We start from the raw sequence: 23,834 nt of genomic DNA on the forward strand, positions 1-23,834 counted from the left end.
CTAAGATCCCATGACCAGTAAATGACAGAGGTGAGGTTTAATGCTCAGATTAGAGTTAACGGTACTGGATCTTAACTCTACACTCAGCCTCAAGCAAAATACGGCATTTTCCATCGAAGGACATGTGTTGTCCCTCTAGAAAGAGAAATTCAATTATTTAATAGGCAACTATCTTCATTTTGTGCATTACACCAGTGCTTTGTTTTTGCTCATTCAACACTCCAGTACTGAAAACATTTATCCTATGTAATGTTTGCTCCTGGCAAAGCGTCTCCCTAGCCTAAGAGTTGATATATTTCTTGGTGGTAATTGATGGCATTGAATGTTTTGATTGTGGCCTATGGCTTTACCCCACTACTTGCTAGAAGAAAACAATTTCCTGCTTCATTAACCATGGTTTGTAACCAATCTTATGGAAATTTGACTCCTGCACCGTTCAAATAACACTTGAGGTATCTGGGGGAGTTTCATTCTTTTCTTTGTTTGCCAGTGAAAGGAATCTTTGGAAAACCAAGATTTAGACCTCCTCCCATTAGTTTGAAGTATTGGCTCACAGTTATTGAAGTAGAGGTGGAGAATTCAGGTTTTATATGAATAGAATAATTTGTTCAAATTCAAGGTAAGAAAGAGGCAGAGAGAGAAAGAGAGACAGAGAGAGAGAGAGACAGAGAGAGAGAGAGAGAGAGAGAAGAAGAAGAAGAAGAAGGAGAAGAAGAGGAGGAGGAGGAGGAGGAGGAGGAGGAGAGGAGAGGAGAGGAGAGGAGAGGAGAGGAGAGGAGAGGAGAGGAGAGGAGAGAAGAGAAGAGAAGAGAAGAGAAGAGAAGAGAAGAGAAGAGAAGAGAAGAGAAGAGAAGAGAAGAGAAGAGAAGAGAAGAGAGAGGAGAGAGAGAGTCCCAGGCTTCAAGTGGAGAGTTGTGAGCCCTGAAAAAAGGGGGCTGTAAAAGTATCCAGAGAAGAGTATGTTCCTGCCTCTATTTGCTTTGGCTACAGGGAGTGAGATCATTCTGACAAATGAGTTCCACACTGTGAATGTTCAAGTTGGCCTTGAGACAGTTGTAAAGGTGCTGGAGAATAGTAAAGCTCCCCATGGTTTGCACAGTCCATTCTCTGATCCTTCTTACCAAAGATCAGGAGGTCCTCCTCCCAGGGTTCCATGGCAGCACAGCTCATTCAGTTCCGACCATGTTTGGACAAATAAGTTGGTGGAGGCCTTCTCCTGGGGCTACCTGTCCACCAGTTCAGTAGCACAGGTACCAAGTGGTACAGAGGTGTCTGTCACTTTGGCGAGCAGAGAACCTGTCTCAGGGCCACAGCATTGGCAAGATCTTCTAGATGGCGGTTCAGAAATATGTTGGCTGAAGGTGACCTGGTGTTGATGGTGATGTTTTCTTAGGCCTGTGCTTTTTCAGAAAACAAGAGCCAATACTCAAGTGCTCTGTTTTCCTGGACATCAGCTGACCAAGTGGCTTTATTAGTTTGGTTTCATTTGCAATTGATTTTGCATCCATGTAGAAGCATTCTCTTTCCTCTCTTTTCCTCCTTCCTTGTCTCCCTCCCTATCCCTGCTCCATCTCTTTCTCTCTAACACACATATACATACTCATTTGAGGAAATCTCAAGTTTTATATGTGCACGTGTGTGTATGTGTATAACACCCCGCCACACACACATACATGTGAAAATTCAACACCACACATTCACATCATAGAACTAATTCCATCCTTGTATTGATAGCCTGAAAGCTCCTTGTTGTCCTAGAACTGTGCCTAGAACAGAGATACCCAAGCAGAATTCTCTATACATCGAATCTGACTTCAAGTAGCTCCAGTCACTTGATCTGCTTGTTCTTTTCTATTGTTATGCTATTCTCATGTGTTATCATGGCTAGAGGCTCTGTGTCATCATCACAGGAGTGGGGTGGGACAGAGCATAGAACAGAAAGCAGCCGCTGCTCTCCCGGAGCCTTGCACTGAAGTCAGATGAGAAACATCTTCTTCCTGTTTTTCAGCTAGGGAAAATAGACCTTTATGTTGTGATACTATTTGAAGAGCACACACCAAACCCATATCTTCATATGCATTCATCCAGTGGTCGGCCAGAGCGCAGTTTGTCTAGGGAGACAATGAGAAGTTGGGATCTCGAACCTTGTCCCTAGAACTTCCATTTCTTACAAAGAGCAGCAGCTGTTGTGACAGCGTTGTGGAGTTAAGGACACTTTTGCATTTCTTGGGTCCTGAACAGCTGATGGAGGGACTCTATAAATAACCGGGCCCTGACTCATCACCAGGCTCAGCAAAGAGTGAATCACGGTGTCTGAGTTGGAATTGATTCTACAGTACACAGAGTTAAACTTTGCCCTTAACAAAGGGGTTCGAAGAGGACAGATTCTTCAGAACATTCACATCAAATTCTGTCAGTGCTACAAGCAAAGACTAGAGGAAAGAATCAAGAAGCTAATCCCTAAACCTTGGAATTATCTCATTTCTTCTCTTTTAATGACCACTTCAGGTTAAGACTAAGTTCAGTTATATAAATTGCCCAGACAGATTCTGATGTTTAAAAGCCCGATGATATAATGGTCATTAAAAGCAGATTGAAATAGACATCCTAAGAGATAGAGTCACATTTAAACATAACATATAGTGTTATGTGGGGAAAAATAGATGTTCGTGTTGACTTTGGTAACTTTCAAAAAAATATTCTATTACTATTGAACTTTGAAAGTGTCTGGTTTGACGATTAAATGTCTTACCAAGGAGATACTATAGAAAGATACTTCTAGACTCATGGTAATAATGTTATATTTCTGTTTGCTAAAGGCTTCTTTAATTGTAGGACATTTTAACCCACTAAAACAAATATGACCGAGGAGCTACACTGTGAATTTCCACTGGAATGCATTTTTGTTTCCCGTGGATTGGACTGCAACCTGCTAGGGTTGTATTTATGTCACAGGCTAATTTTTGTTGTTCTGAAGAAACACCATGTTTTAATGCAGGATTCCCCTAAAGTTAAAACCTTCCTTTTCATTTAAACAGAAAGGGGGAGGTGATGCAGGATTTGCCTCTGTATGCTTTGAATATCATTGGTTGATAAAGGAACTTCTTTGGGCCTATAGCAGAGCTATAGGGGAACAGAGCTAGGTGGGGGAAACTAAATGGAATGCTGGGGGAGAGTGGAGTCAGAGAGAAGCCTTGTAGCCACGCAGCAGCCGGTTGGAACTTTGCCCTGTAAGCCACTGCCATGTAGCAATACACAGATTAATAAAAATTAATATGGGTTAAATTAATATGTAACAGTTATCCAATAAGAAGCTAGACCTAATGGACCAAGCAGTGATTTAATTAATACAATTTCTGTGTAATTATTTTAGTTCTGGGCAGCCAGGATGAACAAGCGGCCTTCCTCCAGCATGTTGTGTTTTCTCTCCACTCCTTTCTGATGTGTTTGAGCCATTCTTTCATTCCTGACTGATTTTCCTGGCTTACCCATCTTTTACATAGTCCAAACTGGCGAAGAGTCAGTCTTTAGTAATACCACTGACTAGAAGTCTCCCTTGGGGATCCTTATTTGAACCAATCAAAAATCAGCTAGCAATTTCAGAAAAGAAAAATTGCTGACTCTTTTAAGTTTCCATTGCTGTCTGTCCCATCAATGGATTGTTAATATTCTAAACCTTAAATCCCAAGGCAGAGCCTCTTCTCATGTGGAGAAGCTTTTGTTTGTACTGAGAACCAGTTAAGGCATCTAGTAGAAATCTGAGTCCATGAGGGTTGCTCTATAAGTGGGAGGATCCACATCTCCAGCCTCAGGCTCAGTGATTGGTGGAAGGACTCACGTAATTCTTTTTTTTTTCTTTTGGTTTTCTAGACAGGGTTTCTCTGTGGCTTTGGAGCCTGTCCTGGAACTAGCTCTGTAGACCAGGCTGGTCTCGAACTCACAGAGATCTGCCTGCCTCTGCCTCCCGAGTGCTGGGATTAAAGGCGTGTGCCACCATCACCCGGCTACTCACGTAATTCAGATGATGCTGACTGATTGATGGCTGCAGTTTATTACTGTGAAAGGATACCAGTGAGAATCAGCAGACGATAAATGGTCCCGTGAACACAGCATCTGTTTGCCTGATAGAGAAGTCATCTCTGTTACTTCTAAGATGTCTGTTTCAAGCCTCCTTCAGTGTTCCTCATGCTATTGGTCACATACACACCACAAGCATCTGTCTGGAGTTTTATCTCTAATTAGCAGGGCCCAAGAATTAATTTTTACTTGTTTTCTGTCAGTAGAGTAGTACAGAAGGTGACAACATATACAAAGAATATTGCCCTAGATGGAGGCTATCCAAGTCTGGTTCTAACACCTACTTCATACAGAAGCCTGCTTCTAGATAATGCTCTTTTCCTCCACTAGGGGTCAGATTTCCTGAATTCCTCTGATTCCGATTTCTGAAGCATAAGGAAGCTCCATGAACTCTAAAGAATTGTATTGGTTTTCTTTTGTTAATGTTTCCCAAAACACCAACCCTTTCTGTTACATGGTGGTTAAGGCAAGTATATGATCATTCAAGAACCTTCTAGAGACATGCTGAGCTGTAGCCGCATTATGAGCAGCTCAACTTCCGGTTCCCTTGATGACCCACCATCTTGATAGCTCAGTGTCTAAACTATGATCCAATTGAAGATAAAGACACTTTTTGCTTTTGTTTACTTCTAGCAAAGTCCTTGTGGCTTTGACATTCGGGAAATTCGCTCAATAGATTTCAAATTTCTCTACAAAAACAAAAGTAATAACTGATACAGATATGAATTAAAGAGGATCCTCCTTAGACTTCTGAACATCATTTAGCTTTCTATCTTTATTTCCTATTACTATTTTATTTTCTGTTGCATGAACACTGTGCCAGAGTGGAAAATACACATCTGTTTCCTTGTGCTGAAATAATCCAGTATTTCTTCATGAAATGTGGTACAAGCTGTTCACATTTTCAGGAATAGTTTTTCTTCAGATGAAGGAAAACACCTTGGTTTACCTAGAATGTACAATGTAAAAGAAAAGTGAACCATATCCAGTACATCTTTGCAACCATGGACTTAGTGTCCATTAATATATTGCATTACATAGGTCTCCAGATGTTAAAGATATCTTGCACTTCTAAAATAAACCACACTGGTCATAATACAGCTTCCTTTTCCATGCTGGTTTCTATTTGATAGTACTATCTTCTTGGTTGTATTTGGGATAAGAATTCCCTCCTACTCCAACTGTATTGTTTTTCCTCAAATGTTTGTTAGCATTTATTAGTGGAGTATCTCCAGAGTTATCTTTGTGTTTCAATTTTTAAAGCATACTTTTTTGTGTGTGACATGTCTATGTGGAGTACATATATGTTCAGTGGAGAGGATGAGTTCACGTGCATGGAGGTGTCTTGTGTGAGCACAAGCACATGAAGCACAGGGAAAAACTTTGGGTGATTTTGGGGATGCCTCTTGACTCCATTCTCGGGACAGGCTATCTTCTTGAACCTTAAGCTCACTAATTTAGTTAACTGGCCAGTACCTTTGAGGAGTGCATATCTCCACTGCCAGGCTTTGGCATTGCAGGCATGGCCCTCCTTGCACAACCTTCGCATAGGTGCTGGGGATTTGAACACGGTTCTTTATGCCTGCCAAGCAGGCATTTTCCTGTCTAACCTTTCTTTTTTGTTTTTCAGTTTATCCCTGGAATTTCTTATTGATAATTGGTTTGGGGATTTACTACATTTTTACTGGGCCAGGTTTGACCTTTCAAGAAATTCATCAGTTTTATCCATCCTTAAGTTCTTTGGCTTGGCATTTCTATTTCCCCATTCTTTGTATACCACCATTGTCTCTAGTGATCTTCTGGAGTCAAAAATCATTTGTATTGATCACGTAACTTTTTATTTCAAAATTTCTTCTTTTTATTGTTTCCTCGTACTGGTATCTCCTTATTTTCCAGGTTTTAGTGTCTTGGGTGGAAATGTAGATCATCAATTTTTAAGCCCCTCCCTTATTTCTTACTAAATCACTATATTTATATACCACATGTTTTGAATTGATGTATTTTTACTATTATTGTGTCACGTACATTGTTTTGCATTTATTTTGTAATTATTCTTAGGAAGTTTATACTTAGAAGTATAACATTTAATTTGGAAAGGTTTGGGTTTTAAATATAGTCTATAAGATTTACATTTAAAGTCCTGCTAGTATTTATCTTGTAGACCAGCATAGTCCTTTTAGCAGTGTTCCATATATAACTGAAAATAACTTATTTCTATACTTACTATGAAGTCCTGTACGTTAAGTCACATTGGTAATAAAATATTTTTAAGGTATTTATTTGTAGATCTTATTTAAAATGTTGACCATTGTGAAATCACATCTAGGATTTCCAATCATGTTCATAGAGTTGTGCCTTTCTTCCTTTAATTTTGTCAGAAAACGTTCATCCTTTCAGGACCTCAGATTTGTTGAGTGTATTTCTTGCCACATTGTCGGAAGCAAAATCATGTCTCAGTCTCCTCTTCCTCTGTGGTTGTTAGAAGTGTTACAGATCTGGTTATCAGCCTCAAGTTTGTTTTTAAGCCACTTGGATCAAGAAGGTCTCTAGAATTTTCTCTGCTTTTGAATTCAGTTTATTTATGGCTACTGATTACAAGTTATGGGAGTTAAACATTTTCTCCATCCTTTGTGTTGGTACCAGAGGTGATTATTTCAGGAAGCCGTCAGTGCCAACATGGATGGTCATGATTGGAGTCTGCTCATTTCTTTGCATCATTACATGGAACATGTGTGTAGGATTTTGCACAGAAAAGTAAATCATGCAGTCTCATTGTGGAATCCGGTCCTGTTTTAATTCTACTGTCACTGACACACATGAGCAATCAAAGATTTCAAAGGGAAAAATATTTGCTGAAATTTTAGTTTGATCTCTGTTGCCTCCTATTCCAACAGGTCTATGGAAATGCAAGACCTAGCGAGTCCCCATGCGTTGGTAGGAGGCAGTGATACACATGGGGGCTCTAAACTGGATAAATCCAGTCTCAGCAGCACGTCAGTCACAACAAATGGGACAGGAGGTAAGTGCCATCCCAGAGATGCCCAGACTCACATCTAAGTGTTTGCTTTAAGTTTATATGTCAGGGGTTGTTAATAAATAACTATCCTACTATTGATGCCATAATCAAAATTGTATCCAAGGATTATCCAGCTAGTGTATGATTAAGTATTCTACTTATCATAAACATTGAATCCTTTATCTATAGCTGTGAGACTAGATTTTTCTGAGAAACGTTTTAAAAAAAATTCAAAAGGTTACCTTTTTTTGTATTTGTAAATAATCCACAGAATTTAAAAATTGTGAATAAAAGACATCACATATGGATGTTTGCATAAATTTGCAATTGAATATTTTTGTTTTAGTTTAAATTTTAAAAAAAATGTTACCCTAACATTTTTCATTAAAATGGTGAGTCTTGCAATGGACTTAAAATGCAATAAAATATTTATATCTGCTGCATTTTAAAAAATAATAATATGATACCTAGCACTTACATGAAAGAGAATAGCATATTTTCCCAGATAATATTCTCATTTTATTAAATCATAATTATGATACAACCTATGGCAACAATAAGTAGTTATTTGAAATATTGTCTTTTATTAATTTTAAGGAATGCATTTAGCTTGTGAGAACATATGATCCAACTGTGTAAAAATATGTATAGTTAGAGATAATACAGAATATATACCCACAAGCAATATGAAAGTTTTTCATATATTATTCACTATCATGCTGAATTTTGTAGATTCAGCCTAGGTACCAAAGTCAGATTTATGCAAAACCTATTTTACTTAGAAAACTACTCATAGTGCCAGAAATCAGCATTTGCCACATCATATTTTCTTTTACATTTTAAATAAATCTGTGAGATTGATACACCCTTCCCAATTAATCTGAAGTCCATGGTTTTCTTTGTTCAGTTGTGTGCATTGCAACCTACCCTGCATTTAATGATGTGTTACACCAAACCCTTTGTAGATTAACACTTCCTTTGTTTATTTGTCTCTAAACTCGCATCTATAATTTCAGCTAATTCATGGATATGGGATTGCAAGTCTATAGGAATATTTAGTTATAACCGCTGGAGTAAGAACATTTACCTTTAAAGTCTAAGGTGATTACAGATAATACGATTGAAAAATTCAGCACCCTGAAAGACGACCTGGGAGTTTCATGACTCACACATATATTTCAGAGCACCAGTGCAGATCTGATACACTCACACATAGCAGGCACACAGTGCAGTTAGAGTCTCGCTAAAAGATCGAAAAGTGGTGGCAGCATTGAAGATTACTCAAGTTCACTCAGCAGCCCTTCAGACAATGAACTCTTATACTGTTCCTGTTCTCAGGGGACAACATGACTGTTTTAAACACAGCAGACTGGCTGCTGAGTTGCAACACCCCCTCTTCCGCAACAAGTATGCGAGCCGATGGTACACTGCATGGGTTTGGGTGTGTGGATTTGACCTCTGGTTTGCTGTCTGCTACTGCCTCTATGTTTGCCCTCTTTTCTACATTCCATATTCAGAAGCAAGAGTGAAAAGTAAACAAGCCGTGGTTAAGAGTTGTCTGTCATTTATTAATCTTACATGCTTGGATCAGTAGGGTTTTTCTCTTATTTTCATAATTCTGCACCAATGGTGATCATATTGACTCATAGCTAATGACCAGGTTCTTATATGGTTCATTCAGTGTAATAAAATCATGTTAATCGGAGCAGTCAAAGCCAATGAACATTCATAGAAACCTAATTATCTAATGACTCATTTATTTCCACATTTTAAATCCTTAATACTGCAAGAGGGTTTCTGCTATTTTATTCTTTGATAAATAGTCCAAAGATTCTAAAATAAAATTAGCACTTACTATCCTACTATTCTAAGAGTTACCAGTAATAAAAGCTGTGTAAATAAAATTATTAGCCTGACACAGTGGAATATTCCTGTAATTCCAGCTATTTGGAAAGATGAAGTAGAAAACTCCCAAGTGTAAGTCCAGGCAAAGTAAAACCCCATGTCAACTAATAAGTTGAATAAACAAATAAATAATAAGTTTATAAATTAAGTCTGTTCATATGTTCCAATCCATTGATATTGATGGCATTTATACATACAAGTAAGAATTTTCCAAGAACAGTGGTTCTCAACCTGTGAGTCATGAATTCTTTGGGATTAAATATAAGATATCTCGCATATCAGATATTTACATTATAATTCATAGCAGTAGCAAAATTACAGCTAGGAAGTAGCAACAAAATAATATTTTTTGTTTGGGAGTCACCACAACATGAGGAACTGTCTTAAGGAGTTACAGCACTAGGGAAGTTGAAGACCACTGTCCTAGAATAAAAACTAATATGTAATCAAAAGTTAAAAGAAAACCATCACACTTCTGCATTGCCTGACAGCTTAGGATTTAAATGAAAGCGTAGATCCCATCCAGGAATTAGAATAAACACAGTTTGGCTGGACATTTCTCTACTTTAGATTAAATTAAAATATATGACAAATAAGTAAAGACCATTTCATTCTGTTCATCATTTATATTTTCATAGTTTGAATCATAAATATTTTCCATTTTCATGCTTGAAATATACTTTTCATGCTTAAAAACTGTTGCCGGAGTGTAGTTATTCTTGATTATTTTTGGTAAGGAGCCAGCTAGAAATGTTCTTCCCCGTTGCTAGGTCAGTCATTCATTCTGTTCCAGCAATTCATAGCCTCTAATGTTTAGAAGCAATGGGCAGTATGTAAATGAACATGGTCCAGTTCCAGCAAAACTGTATTTATACACCATGAAATTTAAATTCCACATGCTTCTCTTGTGTTACAAATATGTCGTGTTGCAAAAATATTCTGAATTTGCCGTTTTTTAAAAGTAGTACAATGTAAAATTCATTTCATGGCTCACCGATATTTGTTCTAGAATGATAGTAATGTAATCACATGTAATGCAGTGTTACCATGGCGAACTCCTGCAAAGAATGTTTCATCCTGTCCATCTCATCTCACCCAGAAACAACTTTCTAATGTAAAGCATCACATTTCCTGGTTCCTAATGTTATGCTCAGGAAGATGTGTAACAGAAACACAGTGAATCTGGAGCATAGCACCTTGTCTGTGTCACCCTGAACAAGTTCCTCTTGCTTCCCAAGTTTTAGTTCCTATATGTTAAAGGAAAATTGTATCCTTGCTGGCAGGTATTTTTGTTATAGATAGCATATATAATTTGGTTGGTGATAAATACCAATATAGTTTTCTTTCATTAGATAATTATATAATAATTAGATAATAGTTTTTAAGGAAACTGAAAATATGCATTGTATGAAAATATTACTTATCACGTTATAATTTCTCTGAATGTACAATTGTTTAAACCAGGCCCAAGAAAGCAACTCAATATGCTAAGACTATATTGATACCATTTTGAGTGGTATTAGTAATAACTAATGATGTAAACTTGGTGGCATACTGATAGGAAAATTTTAACAAATTTTAATGACTTACTAGCAGTTCTTTATAATGCAAGCTAAATATTTCCTGTTGTGATCTCTCTTGTTGGGGATAAAATGTTTTTCAAGATTTGTTTTTATTATTATTTTTAGTTCTGTGCACTCCCGTGTGTGTGTGTGTGTGTGTGTGTGTGTGTGTGTGTGTGTGTGTGTCTGTGCCCCTGGAGCAGGATTTACAGGTGTTTGTGAGCCCTTTGATAAGGGTGATTGGAACTGATCTCAGGTCTCTGCCTTTGCCATCTCTCTGGCCCCACATACTTTACTATAAGAATGATTTTACAATTAAATTTACCTCATTTGAAAAATTTGTTATAACAAAATAAAAAGAAAAGCTAAAATCTAATGTCTCTCTTTTGCTTTCCCTTACCATTAAAACAAATTTTAATTGCATAGATTTTTATATAAGTTGAAGCATCACCTCAAGACTCTGAATCCTAGTTAGTGTCACTTAAGTCTGTCACAATATTTCTTAAAGTGAACTAAGATGTTATATCACTTTAGTTACTATTATATCAATCTATGTGGTGATTTATGCTTAAACCCACATTTTCACCTCATAATTTCATCATTTGTAAAAGCCAATGGAAGGAAAGGGTAGGAGCCAGGTTTGGTACTGTGGTACCTACAGTCCTAACACTCAGGATACTAAGGTGGGCAGAGAAGGAGGGTTGATGGGAGGGCTTCACAAATAAGTCAATGGTGAAACTTTGTGAGCTGTATGGACACGTGATTATTTCAACCCCACTGTTATTACATAAATGCAAGAACAGTACCTAAAAAAATGAGCCTGCCTGTGTTTAAATAAAGTTGATTTAAAAACGGTGGAATACAGATTTCAAATCATAAAATATTCCTCCATAGCTTTATAATCATTCTCAGCCCACAAAGAAAGCAAACAGATCATAAGGCAGATTTGGCATGTCTATTGATATGTTGTAGACAAAACAATTATTTATAGGCATCTGAGAACCTTCTTCCTGTTACAGGTAATTCCTGATTTGAATTTTAGAAATAGTGTCAGGAACCTTGACTCACTACATGTCATATACAAAAACACTTAGATCTGTTGGGAGTGCTGACTGCAATGTCAAACACAGTGAATTTTTATTTTCTCACTTAATTGAATCATATCGAGGTCCAATTATAACCTTGCTCGGTACTAGAAAATGAGAAACCAGTTCCCTAAATGATGTGCTACTGACCATTCAGACATCAAAGCACAGAACAAAGAGAAACAGACATGAAAATGACCAAGAATGTCATGGTGTATCCAAGCTGAGTGTGCAACCAGAGTGGGTGAAGATTTTTTTTACCATGTAGCCTAAGAATTATTGAAAGAAGAGATCTGGGGTATCAAAGCCAAGACACTGTTATCAGTTGCACTTTTTAAATTTGGAGTTTTTAAATTTGGAAGATCAAGGAATCTTCCAGAACTTTCAACATGTAGACAACTAACTCACACGCAGCAAATTTGTTTCTGGATGTCACTTATTTGGAAAAAGAGTCCCCCTACTACAAAAATCTACTCTATTGTATTCTACAACTATACATTTTTATATATTCTTGAAGAATGATTGCCTTAAATTGACTTCATTAAATTCTTACACAAAATTAAATATTAATTGTACAATTAGAAAGAAAGGACACTAACAGGTCCTTATACATTTTTTGGTGAATATATTGCTCCAGACAAGCATAAATGATGTGCTATAGTGGTGATTAAAATTGGAAAATGATGCCAGCTTCCAAGTAGTGTTATAAATGGGAACATTCTTAATAGATCTCTTCTTATGTTTTCTCGACTGTGAGTCTGACTGTTCTTTAATGGCTGACCCATCTCTCCAGCCCATGATGCTGTTGTTGAAAGTCTTTGCAGAATTTGTCAAAAGTCAGAGAAAGAGATAGAGGAAAAACATGAAGTTGGGTGGGGAAGGAAGGTGACAAGGATGGAGAGAAGAAAAACGTGACCAAAATGTACTGTTTGAAAAAGGCCACCGTGTGTAATTGCTATGGTCAAGAAAGAAGTGTGTGGAGTTATATACGTAACAGTTTGAGCACAGATTTCTGAAAATGAAATGCAAACTGAAAATTTTTGCCCTACCTTCCAAGAATATAAGCGTGAGAGTGTGATCGATGAGCATCAGCTTCACATTTGGGTATTTAAATGAATTTCTTCCCAAAATGATGTCATGCATTGCCTTTAAGCCTAAATTCTAAAGATGCTCCAAAAATGAAATGGGAACGGGGATGAAAATGGAGGAGTGATATGAACATTTAGAAGCTATAAATGACTGCTGACACTTGTCACACGTGATCTGGACATAGTCTGTAGATAGCAATTATATAAAAAGATAAAAAATTGAAAACCTAGCTTTATATTTATATATATAAAATTTTAAAAAGGTTAGTCATTTATATAGTTCACAAAACTATATATATAATTTTGCTGAAAGCTAATCATGTATATAAACATATATAGTTTTGCGTGACATATATATATATATATATATATATATATATATATATATAGTTTTACTATTGTCTCTTTGCAAGGCACCCATCTGTATGTAGAAAAGAGTTAGTGACTGGACTGATGTTGCAAAATGATGTTAGTAAAATGATTCGGAATGCAGTAAGACTCCATCCTATTTTTAGAGAAACAGATATTTTTTTTATTTGAGCATGTAGAAGAAGAAAGCCTCAGAACTTTTTACACCATCACATTTGCATATGACTATGGATTTTATTTCAAAGTAATTATTACAAGAATTTGATCTTTTCTGAAAAAACCTGAAGTTTTCTACCGTACAAGGTTTTTACTTCCATTATATATATGCAAATGATTTTTGATGCTATCCTGAAAATTAGTGATGATCCATATATATATATATATATATATATATATATATATATGTTTACAAAATTAACAAATGGATTGCAGTATGTTCAAATATTTCCATGTTGTGTATTGAATTTGGATTTTTATAAGTTTTCAAAAAATTGTAAAAAGTCAAGGTTTGTTAATGAACATTTTCCTAATAGCACCATGTACATAATATTAAAAAAACAGTTTTTTACCTAGACTGTTTATTTTATATCTCATTAAAAATGCAGAAACAAAAATAAAACAGACAAATAGTCAATATAACTCAAACATATTTGAAAGTCCAGGGACATGACATCAATTTTTAAGGACTTTTTATAATTTTGATATAATGTATATTTTATGCTACTTGTTTTATAGTATCAAAATATTCTAATACCCTTTTCTAATGTTTTATAACCATTTTAATGATAGGGAAAATATTGATTTACCTGTTTGAGTTTTCTGCCATTGAGGAAAATCAGATTAGTTCTTATTAATGAATAGCCTTTTCTTTAAGAAATGATAGCAAAATAGAGGCAGCTTCCTAGGAGCTCTGGTGATTTGCCAATTCCCATGTAATTTAAAAGCTGATTTATCTGTTGAGAAAAAAAATAATCAATTTTGTTCCCTTTTCTTCTAGCCAAGATTAATCAGGCTCAGCTGAGATTAGCTCCCATGACCAGAAAGATTTTAAAGCACTATTATCACAAACAAACCCTTTCTATTTTATACTGCCCTTCCCTGAAAAGGAAAATCATTTTGACATTATTATATTTTTTCTCCAAATATTAGTATTAATTTTGTTGACTTGTTACTTTCAGATCCATTCATTTCAGAACACTGAACACCTATTGATATTTCTGCATCCCTTCACATTCTCTCCAGGGATGGTCTTTCTCAGGAAAATAAGCCACTTTTGTCCTGAAAAGAGACTTTGAAAATTAATGAAAGATGTTACCAGTATTACGAAAGGGTCAACCCCACCCTCTTCTCGTCTTCTTTCTCCTTTTGACTGCCTGAAGCTTTCAAATTCAGGAAATTATAATCAAAACCAATGCTGAGTAATGATTAAATCAACTCTCAAAGTTAGCGTCCAAGGAAACAAAACTAATGACTGTCAACATCTGGCTTCTAGACCAGTTTTGTCAAACTTGATTCACCTTCTGCTCCTCTCATTTCACGAGGGAGACATCTCGTAGAGGTAAAATAAATTCTTTTACAGTATTGTTTATAGATACAGGCATGTTTAAACATGTACATAGCCATTTTAGAATTTGGAAACTCCGAGAGGCTGTCTCTCGTCTTAATGTCGCAGAAGGCTTTGGACTATGCTTTGTGTCATTGGTGTCAGGAGTAAAGTGAGGAACTTGAACCACGCAGAGTAGCCTCCACACCCATCTAGATCATTCTCTGGATTATCCTTATGCCAATGAAGAGAGTTTCAGTTATCTAATGGTGCTTGAAGACAGTACAATGTAATAGAGTGGATCCTGCGAGTTCACCAGCCAGTGTCAAACTCAAGCTCTTCCCATTAATGAGATCAGAGCGACTTAGTTATTGTTTTATGTCTCAGTCTGTCCTTTGAAAATGAAGATGTGATAATCCTCACTAACTTCTGTGGGAGTAAATGAATTCATCGCTTATGTGATTTCTTCCCATGCACCTAGACTGCCTAGAATGTGTTAGTCACCTTTTGAGTGTGTTCTCTTAGATCTACTTTTCACCGTGCCACTTCTCACTGTGTTTCAAAATAAACCTTCAAGAAAACATGTATAACATAGCTTCTTAGTCGATCCAAGTATTTTGCGTATTTTCACTACAGTGAAGTAATTAGAATCACTCTAAAAGGAAATCATATTTTTTTTATCATACTCTGAGCCACTGTCTGGATATGGCAATTTCGCACAGTCTATTATGGTACGCAGACCATAAGTGTTAAGTGCGAAGAGCCATTGGAGTTCCAATCAAGCTTTACTGAACATACAAGTTCTAAAACAATAGTCAACTCTGAAAGCATAATAAATCATTTTGTAATAGTCAGTAGTTTTTAAAGTAGTAAGTGTAGGTCAGGTATATCGATTACACTGTGAATGAAAATTACTGAGTGTAGTAGCTACAGATTCATTATTTATTATTACACAAGTAACTAGACTAGACACATTATTGTTAGTATTGAAAAAGAGGCTAACCCTAAATTTTTCTTACCCCAAAATTACATAGATTTTGTGTGTGCACACATGTGTGTGTATGTGTGTTTCACTTCACATTCAACCTTTACAGTTCTCTGAATCCTCTATCAATTTACATTCTTACTCATTTGTGGATACTAAACCTAGACTTTGGCGAGGGCTTGGCTAACTTGGGGACAGAAGGGTGTAAGCACTGCATGCTTCCTATCAGTCAGTTGCTTCTCTCACACGGTCGTGTTGCTGTCTTGCTTGGTTGGTTGGTGTTATATGAGAACACTAGTCTTTTCTAGCATACTGACTCATGGTTGGCTAGACTTCATCATTCATCTCTAGTGTTCTGCTTGCTTCTAAGTTCCTTAACTGTACCAGACCACTTACAACCAGGATACATGTGAGGTGCTAAGTAGAAAATAACTTAATTTTCCCCCGACTGCTGTGCTATACACATGTGATAAGGTTTTGCCAATGAAGGGAAAATATGGTGTGACCAAATGAGTAAAGGCTTTGTCACTGCCAACCCCCCCCCATTGCATGTGATACTGATGACAGTGTGTGCCAGCCTGCTTCAGTGCCAGGGGAGGACTTTGCCAGCATTACATATGACAAGCATTTGACGAAGATACTTGTAATGTTGTAGACACCATCTCTCATTCGGTGCTTATCTCAAAGGCCTCAAAATTGTTATATTGTTAAATAGAAAATTCCAACACTTTAAGAAACCTTCTTTTGGTATTTTGCTTTATGGTTTGCTTGCTTATTTTATCAGCATATTTTAATAGTGAATACCTTGTTTTCACCATGGGAATAGGCTTGGGGTTTCAAGTATTTGTGTATACCTCCATTGGATTCTAATGCAATTTTCTCTTTAAATATTTGCTTGGAAAGAATAAAAGCGAAGGTTGTAAATATTATTGTTACAACTTGAATTAAATGTGGTTAGGACACTGACAGTTTCTCTTCTGTCCACGGACTGTATGAACGTGTGCTTAAGAGAGTTTTTTTTTTTTTCAAAAAAAAATGCGAACATGAGTGGTGCTGTTTTACATTTGAAGGCTCGCTGCCTTTAAAAGCCAGAATCTCGGAAGCAGCTCAGCCAGAGGATTGTAGAATAAATCCTCTCTAAATGCATGCCCATTGAGAAGCTAAATTAACAAAACTTTCCTCATCCACTTCTCAAGTTTTCTCTTGCATGCCCGTGATAGTTAGAATATATCATATATATATATCACTGGCAGTAAGGGTCTTTGCTACGGATTTAGAAGGAAAACTCACGTGTACTTATTCTTCCACGTAGTGTCTCTTCTTGCAGTCAAAACAGAGCCCTTGAACAGCAATGAAACCTCAACCACGACGGGAGATGGAGCGCTTGACACTTTTACTGGGTCAGGTAAAGCCTTTAGCTCATGTCGCTGTGCCACGCTGGGGTCCTTAAACATCCTCCTCCTTGAGAGCAGCGCAGGATCAAAGCTATGAGAGTGTTCGCCTCTCTGCAGAGTCAGCCAGAAACCCACTTTCCTGAAGAGCTAATTGTCCAACAATTATGTGTTTTTACAAATGGTGTTTGGAATCCTTCTGCCAAATCTGCAGCCTGTGCTGCAGCAATCCCATGACTTTCTCATTAGCAGAGCCAGCTCTCTTCATTATTTTATAGACTGCATGATCAATTTAATCATTAGGCCCATAATAGCTAACTTTGTTCCTTCAACTTGCCTATTTAAATTACATTAAAAACTGCCTTCTGCCCAGCCTTCTAGATGTAAAACTATCCATTTGATCCCTTCTAAATAGCCTTGTTTCCTCTCTGGGTTTAAGAAAGTCCTCCTGTGTAGGCAGCTGAGTGACAGGTATTAAAGGTTAATGGGTTTCTGGAGAACACATGCTGGTTACATTAGAACCCAGCCTGGGAGAGAAGTCCTGTGCTTCAAAGAGAACAATAGTGTGTCTTTAAACACCAATCCTTTTTAAATATAAATACCTGATAACTCACAGCTGGTCACAAAGGGTACAAATCGAAATGACTTAAAGACTTTTTTTTTATATTACTGTTTTGTATGGCTTATTATCTAATGAATAAAATTTTGGAAACTCAAGAAGGAATGCATACATCACAAAGATAAACATGAAACCCAGAGAAGTGTTATGGTAGTTAAATCTCAGTTCCGTAATTCTGCATTAATACATTTTATGTTTATCCACGGTCTCTTGTGCATGGATTTTATGTGGGTGTGCTTTGTGTACAAAGAGTTGAGGTATGTCTTTGAGTCTGATATAGCATTATGGAACGTAGTTCATTTTTTATGGAAACAGATGATCCAGCTTTATTATTTCACACTAAGTGGAGCACTTGTCATACGTGCACAGTATTAGTACTGCAGATGGAGGTAAACACTAGTGTGCCAACTGTGCTGATCTGTGCTTTTCAGCAATTCAGCCGCCTCACAGGAGATCAATAGGCACCAACACACTCCATCGCTCTGTTGTGCTCGCTAACCATAACTGCCATCAATTTTCTACAAAATGCGTGTATAAGAATGAACTGGGGGGAAAGGGTGTGAGATTGTTAAGCAATTGCTGATGTGCTTCAAGAATATACAAGTTCGTGGAAGGCTGAGTGGGACATCTGCAGCTGATGAGCTCCAAATGTAGTTTTAGAACTCTACAGTTCATTTTACGAATAAAAATACTAAAGTCCAGAGAGATCCCAGAGTGGTTTGACCACATATTCAATCACAAATGAGTTGGGAACCATGTGCTCATAATCGGGCCTTAATTATTCTGGTGGGAAATATGAGGACAGAGAGAGAATAAGTCTAAGCAATGGTTCTATTTTCTATTCACTCATACCACCTCTAAAGACACTTTCCTAGTCTTCTGATAAGAATTCTTGAGGACTCCATGACCTAAGTAGTCACTTCCAACATATGATCATTTAATCTCAGTAAATTCAAACTTAGTGAAGCAAAGAAAAGTTGTTTTCGGTTAAACTAGCCACATACCAATTATGTAATTCCATGGCTGGTGGCCACCTGAGAGAAAACACAGATACAGAACACACATAACTCCATGAAAGCTTTACTGGATAGTAGTGGTCCATAGTGGGTCTTGCCCACGACAACTGATGATTCTGAGGTAGCCGTGGGCTGCACTGTGAGATGCTCAACAAGATTCTAGTCCAAATATCAGCAACACCCAAACTGTAGTACTACAAAACATCCCCTACCAGATCAAATACCCCCATTACTTCTCTTCTTCCTTAAAGGATTTAAGTTTATATATGTATACATATACATATATAAATATAAATAAATTTATATAATAGATAAAAGCCTTAACATTTTTTGTTCCCATTTTCTGATAAACTGGTGATAGGCATTACAAGTTCTTAAATCATTTCTCAAGATTTTCTAAAGGTTTTGCTTCTTTCTGTTTGTAGACATGATAAAGTATAATGAATCCAGGGCTTTGAAGATTATGTATGAGTTGCTGCATAGCAAAGAGTCCTGACACAAAGGTTTCCAGATTATCATAAAGCAGTCGGCAGGTCGTTCTGGAGAGACAGCTTCTACAGTGATCAGTACAATCAAAGCTCATCCTAATCGGTTATGTGGTTCAGTACAGTTTTCTAGAATCTTACCAATTTGAATAAAAATTAGAAGTTCTAGTAAAGAAGTTTTATCCCTTCCATAATAATCTTAGTTTTCTGAGCCAGAGGTTTTGCCTTCCACCATTTCATAGACATTAATATAAAATTCCAAAGGTCAATCAAGCCTTTGAGGTGTTTGGGGTACAATATTCTCACAATATTTTCATTGAGGGAAAAAAACATTCTATATGTTCAGAATGGTGTTCATGTATATATAGGTCTTTTCTGAAATATAGAATTCTGCTTTGCCTAATTTAATAAAAGATGTTATAAGTTAATATTTCTTGTTATTTTGTCTTATTTGAAATTCCTTCAATTTTTCAATCTTGAGGATAGTCTTCACTATGGACAGTTCAAGTTTTTCTTGTGCTGATATGTAGTCAGTTCATCAAAAATCAGAAAAAGCAACCTAGAATTAAGCCTTTCTTAATGCAGTTTCTGTTATAATATTCAATACTGTGGAATTTTGAATAATGTAAATTTAGCATCCGTGGAATATTGTACAAGGGTCTGTTTTCATTAATCTGATTTCAAGTTTTAAAATTTTCTTTTTAGTTTCAGAGAATTTAAGTGGAAAGTAATGTTTCATTTCCAGCTGTATGTAGGAAATTCACTTAAATTCAGTTCCTAAAATGTTTAGAACTTAACCCTTTTAAAGTCACATTTGATGACTTTCAAGACTGATTCATAGCGTGGGGGAAACACATGCTTACTACACCATTGCTATGAAAATTAAAGTTTGACTTCCATACTCGACACATACCAACTAAACAGCATCTGAAGCACATTGCATTCATGTCTGTGGAGCTCACAAGGGCACTTGATAGCACTTGGACGTAGGACTGTATCATATTGCATGAAGCAGTCAGCAACATAAGCCTATTTGTCACTCTTTGCCAGTCTAAAAGTTTAGCTCCAGCATTCATAGGAGCAACTCAGAAAGGGTGGAGTACTTTGAAGTTTAACTATGATTGATTAGACTAAACTCATGCCAGCACTGGGTTGTGTACTACTTTAATCTTTTCGAGATGTGAATGAACAGCAGATGGCCTAATAAAGACACTCTGTGTGCTCGCCCAGTACGGACGGGCTCTGAGGGAACTGGTTCAACATATTCGAAGCCATATATGTGCAGTACATCTGTCATAGTCAAGGCAGATGGCTAAAGGGGAGAAAGACTTCTAAACTTTTGGAAAGATTCCGCTGTGGGGTGCAAATTTGAATGAAATATTAAAATCACCTGGCTTTCCCTCCTAAGCTCTTCTCCAACAAATATTATCGTTGATGGTTCAAAACAGGCTGGAGAATAAAATTGATACACATTTTACACCACGCAAAACACATTGGATTATAACCCATGCTCTCAGTGCGCATTCTTACTACAAGAACATTTTGACTGTGCATTTTTAAACACCCACCTGACTGATAGGACAGAAGGAAATTGGAAATCGTGGAATTCTACAGTTGAGGAATGACAGTTTGAACCTCAAACTTCTTAATGTCTATTTTAATTAGAATAAATATGGAGTCAGTATATCAAGATTGTATTTGGAGTAAAAATGTTAAGTTTTCCCATTTAAAACATTGACTTTTGTACCGTGAAAGTTTACTGTGTAACCAAAGGCATTTGCCAATAAGCTATCTGAATAGAAAGAGCACACATTGACCTGAGAAAATGGAAGACTAAGGGAGTGTTTGTGGGAGGAATGGGCACTCCATACTCTTGTAACAAAACTTGAAACACTTTAAAATGAAGATGGTGCCTAACCAACTGCTTCTTTATGCAATGAATTTGAGGAAGTGAACGAACTTTAAGAATTGCATATTTAATCCCCAATCTCCTGAAGTAGGTTATGCACTCACTAGTGAAGATGTGTTCACGAAACGATGCTTCGTGTACTGTCTTTTTGTGTCTTACAGTAATAACGAGTAGCGGTTACAGCCCCAGATCAGCGCACCAGTATTCCCCACAGCTGTATCCCTCCAAGTAAGTGCCCAGGACATTCCGTTTTGCTAGGGATGTTTCTGAAATTACATGTGTTCATTTGTACCTATATAATATGGCAACTTTATATTGAAAACATTTATGCATATAACTATTGAAGCATGAGAGATGCAAAGTTAGATTAGACATGAAAGAGTCTACATTGCATGAATTCAAAATAGAAATATCACATACGTATGGATAATTCCTGTCATCTCTATGTTTTCATGCGGTGTGTAAAACAAGTCGAAAAAGCTTCAAAATCCTTCAAACCAGAACACTTGAATATTATTAACTTTTAAATTTGAAGCATTTCATGCACAAGTTTGAATTTGTTGAAAAATGTGGACTTTTCAGCTACACAAGGTATTTGCTTCAAATGTTTAGTACAAAAAAATGATTTTGTACGCTATCTTGAAAATAAGTAACTATCCTTGTTTGATACTAATTAAAAGAATGATAGAACTTGAAATATATTTGAAAATTTAAATATAAATATGCACTGAATTTGACTTTTAAAATAAGCTTATACTCATTTTTAAGGAAAATTAAACAGTGATTGGCTATACACGAAAATATATAGAAATCAAATTTTACCCAAACATTAATATTTCATAATCTAGTTGATCACTGAAATATTTTCCTAGGGTCCAAATTATGGTAAACATACTTCTGAGAGTATTATGTTGTTTTTATAACTGGTATAATCTTCTGTTTTGAGGGCAGGACAAAAAGAGATTTCAAGTTGAACTAAATTGAATTAATGGGCTTACATCAGAATTCACCTGTCTGTCAGCTATGCCAAAATTCTAGCTTTCCTATGCATGCATATGAAAATGCAACATTATGCTACTCCACATCCAGGATGCTTTAAGTATAGGCCAAGGACTGGATTCCAGTCGGGAACACTGTATAAAATGGACCCGACACAGGGAATGGCATTTCATTTCTTTATGGAAAGGTGCATCCTTCTTTCTAAACTTCCATCTGAGTAGTGAATACTTGGTGGGGTTTTTAAATGGTGTGCTGGTGTAGACGTGAGCAAGAAATGATGACCTAGAGGACACTCTATGCTGTCTAAACACAGTTGCTTGTTTCAGAGCTGCTATCTAGCCTGCAAGCCTTTGAATTCCTTCCTCAGGTCATCAGGCTGGCTGGCATCAAAGCCAAGGCTCCTTTTTAGGCATTTATTCACTGTCTCTCAGCTTTTATTCATTTCTGATAAGTCGGGGATAAGGAGGGGGATTTGCTTCCTTGGTGTTACAGGGTCTCACCGAATCAAAGCTGTCTGATTTAATATGCAGTCATTGTGCCACAGTAATGCTATTTTTCTGATATTTAGGCCCTATCCACACATTCTTTCTACACCAGCAGCTCAAACGATGTCGGCCTATGCAGGCCAGACTCAGTATTCGGGGATGCAGCAGCCAGCTGTCTACACAGCCTACTCACAGACAGGACAGACCTACAGCCTGCCTGCTTATGGTAGGTAACGTCTGCCATCTTCTTTGGTAGGAATGTGGTAATCCCTGTTGACTGGTAGATGGCTTAACATACTAGTGAAAGTCCAGGCGCAGAAGGAGATTCTCTTACTAAACAAGTGGCTTGCTTGTGTGTTTTGTAAACAGATCTTGGTGTGATGTTGCCAGCCATCAAGACAGAAAGTGGGCTTTCCCAAACTCAGTCTCCATTACAGAGTGGCTGCCTCAGTTACAGCCCTGGGTTTTCTACCCCACAACCGGGCCAGACTCCTTACTCTTACCAAATGCCAGGTAAGTAGCCAGGCATAAAACATGTTCCTGAAAAGAAACATAGATTCCGTAAATGTTACTGTGTAACTACAGTTGCAAAGATGGTTTTAGTCTCACCATGGTTCATACAATTTCCTAAGAACACACAATTAGCTGGGCAGAAGCCTGAAGAAAATGGCTGGATCCAGGTAGAGAGACAGAACTCAATAGAGCATTTCAGGTTAAGCTTGGGCAGGAAATGAAGGCCACTTGAAAGCCACCAGGCCAGGCATTCAGAGGTCTGATGTCTTTTCTCTGTCAATGTTCTGAAGTGATTCATGGTACAGGGCTGGGGAGGCAGCTCTTCAGGTAAATGAAAGCAGAGTTTTTCCTTTTTTCCCACCATCTGGTCTCAAATAAACATACAGATGCTTATATTAATTACAAAATGTTTGGAATATAGCTCAGGCTTATTACTAACTAGCTCTTACATTTTAATTAACCCATTTCTATTGGCACGTGGTCCATGGCTTTTCCAGTTCTCTAGCATCTTTCTTCTTGGGCATTTCCCTGGTTTCTCTCTTGACTCTACCCATTGTTCTCTTTGGATTTTCAGTTTGGCTTTCCAACCTAGCTTTATTCTGCCTTGCTATAGGCCAAATCTACTTTATTATCAACCAATGAGAATAATACATATTCACAGTGTACAGAAGGATTATCCCACAGCAGGTTCCCTCAGAAACCTTTGCCAGCTGTTAGAAGGGGCCAAGAATTTCATAAATCTTCTTTCAGATCTCTCAGTTTCAAATTTCAGTAACAGTACAACAAA

At 37.0% G+C, this 23,834-nt stretch overlaps 1 protein-coding gene across 8 annotated transcripts in view; it reads left to right on the forward strand.

The window, feature by feature from the left end:
* Eya4 (EYA transcriptional coactivator and phosphatase 4) overlaps positions 1–23,834 on the forward strand; it is a 253,623-nt gene that overhangs the window by 179,380 nt on the left and 50,409 nt on the right. For 4 of the 8 annotated variants that reach the window (XM_075947640.1, XM_075947653.1, XM_075947633.1 and 1 more), the window contains 6 exons: positions 6,972–7,096; positions 8,432–8,500; positions 16,943–17,035; positions 21,212–21,278; positions 22,618–22,760; positions 22,904–23,047. In XM_075947640.1, the coding sequence (XP_075803755.1) occupies positions 6,972–7,096; positions 8,432–8,500; positions 16,943–17,035; positions 21,212–21,278; positions 22,618–22,760; positions 22,904–23,047 (641 nt within the window). The remainder of the gene's footprint in view (positions 1–6,971; positions 7,097–8,431; positions 8,501–16,942; positions 17,036–21,211; positions 21,279–22,617; positions 22,761–22,903; positions 23,048–23,834) is intronic. The other 4 variants (XM_075947664.1, XM_075947658.1, XM_075947681.1 and 1 more) reach the window with 2 other exon arrangements.

This window comes from Microtus pennsylvanicus, chromosome 1, assembly GCF_037038515.1.
Source record: "Microtus pennsylvanicus isolate mMicPen1 chromosome 1, mMicPen1.hap1, whole genome shotgun sequence".
NCBI classification, from domain to species: Eukaryota; Metazoa; Chordata; class Mammalia; order Rodentia; family Cricetidae; genus Microtus; species Microtus pennsylvanicus.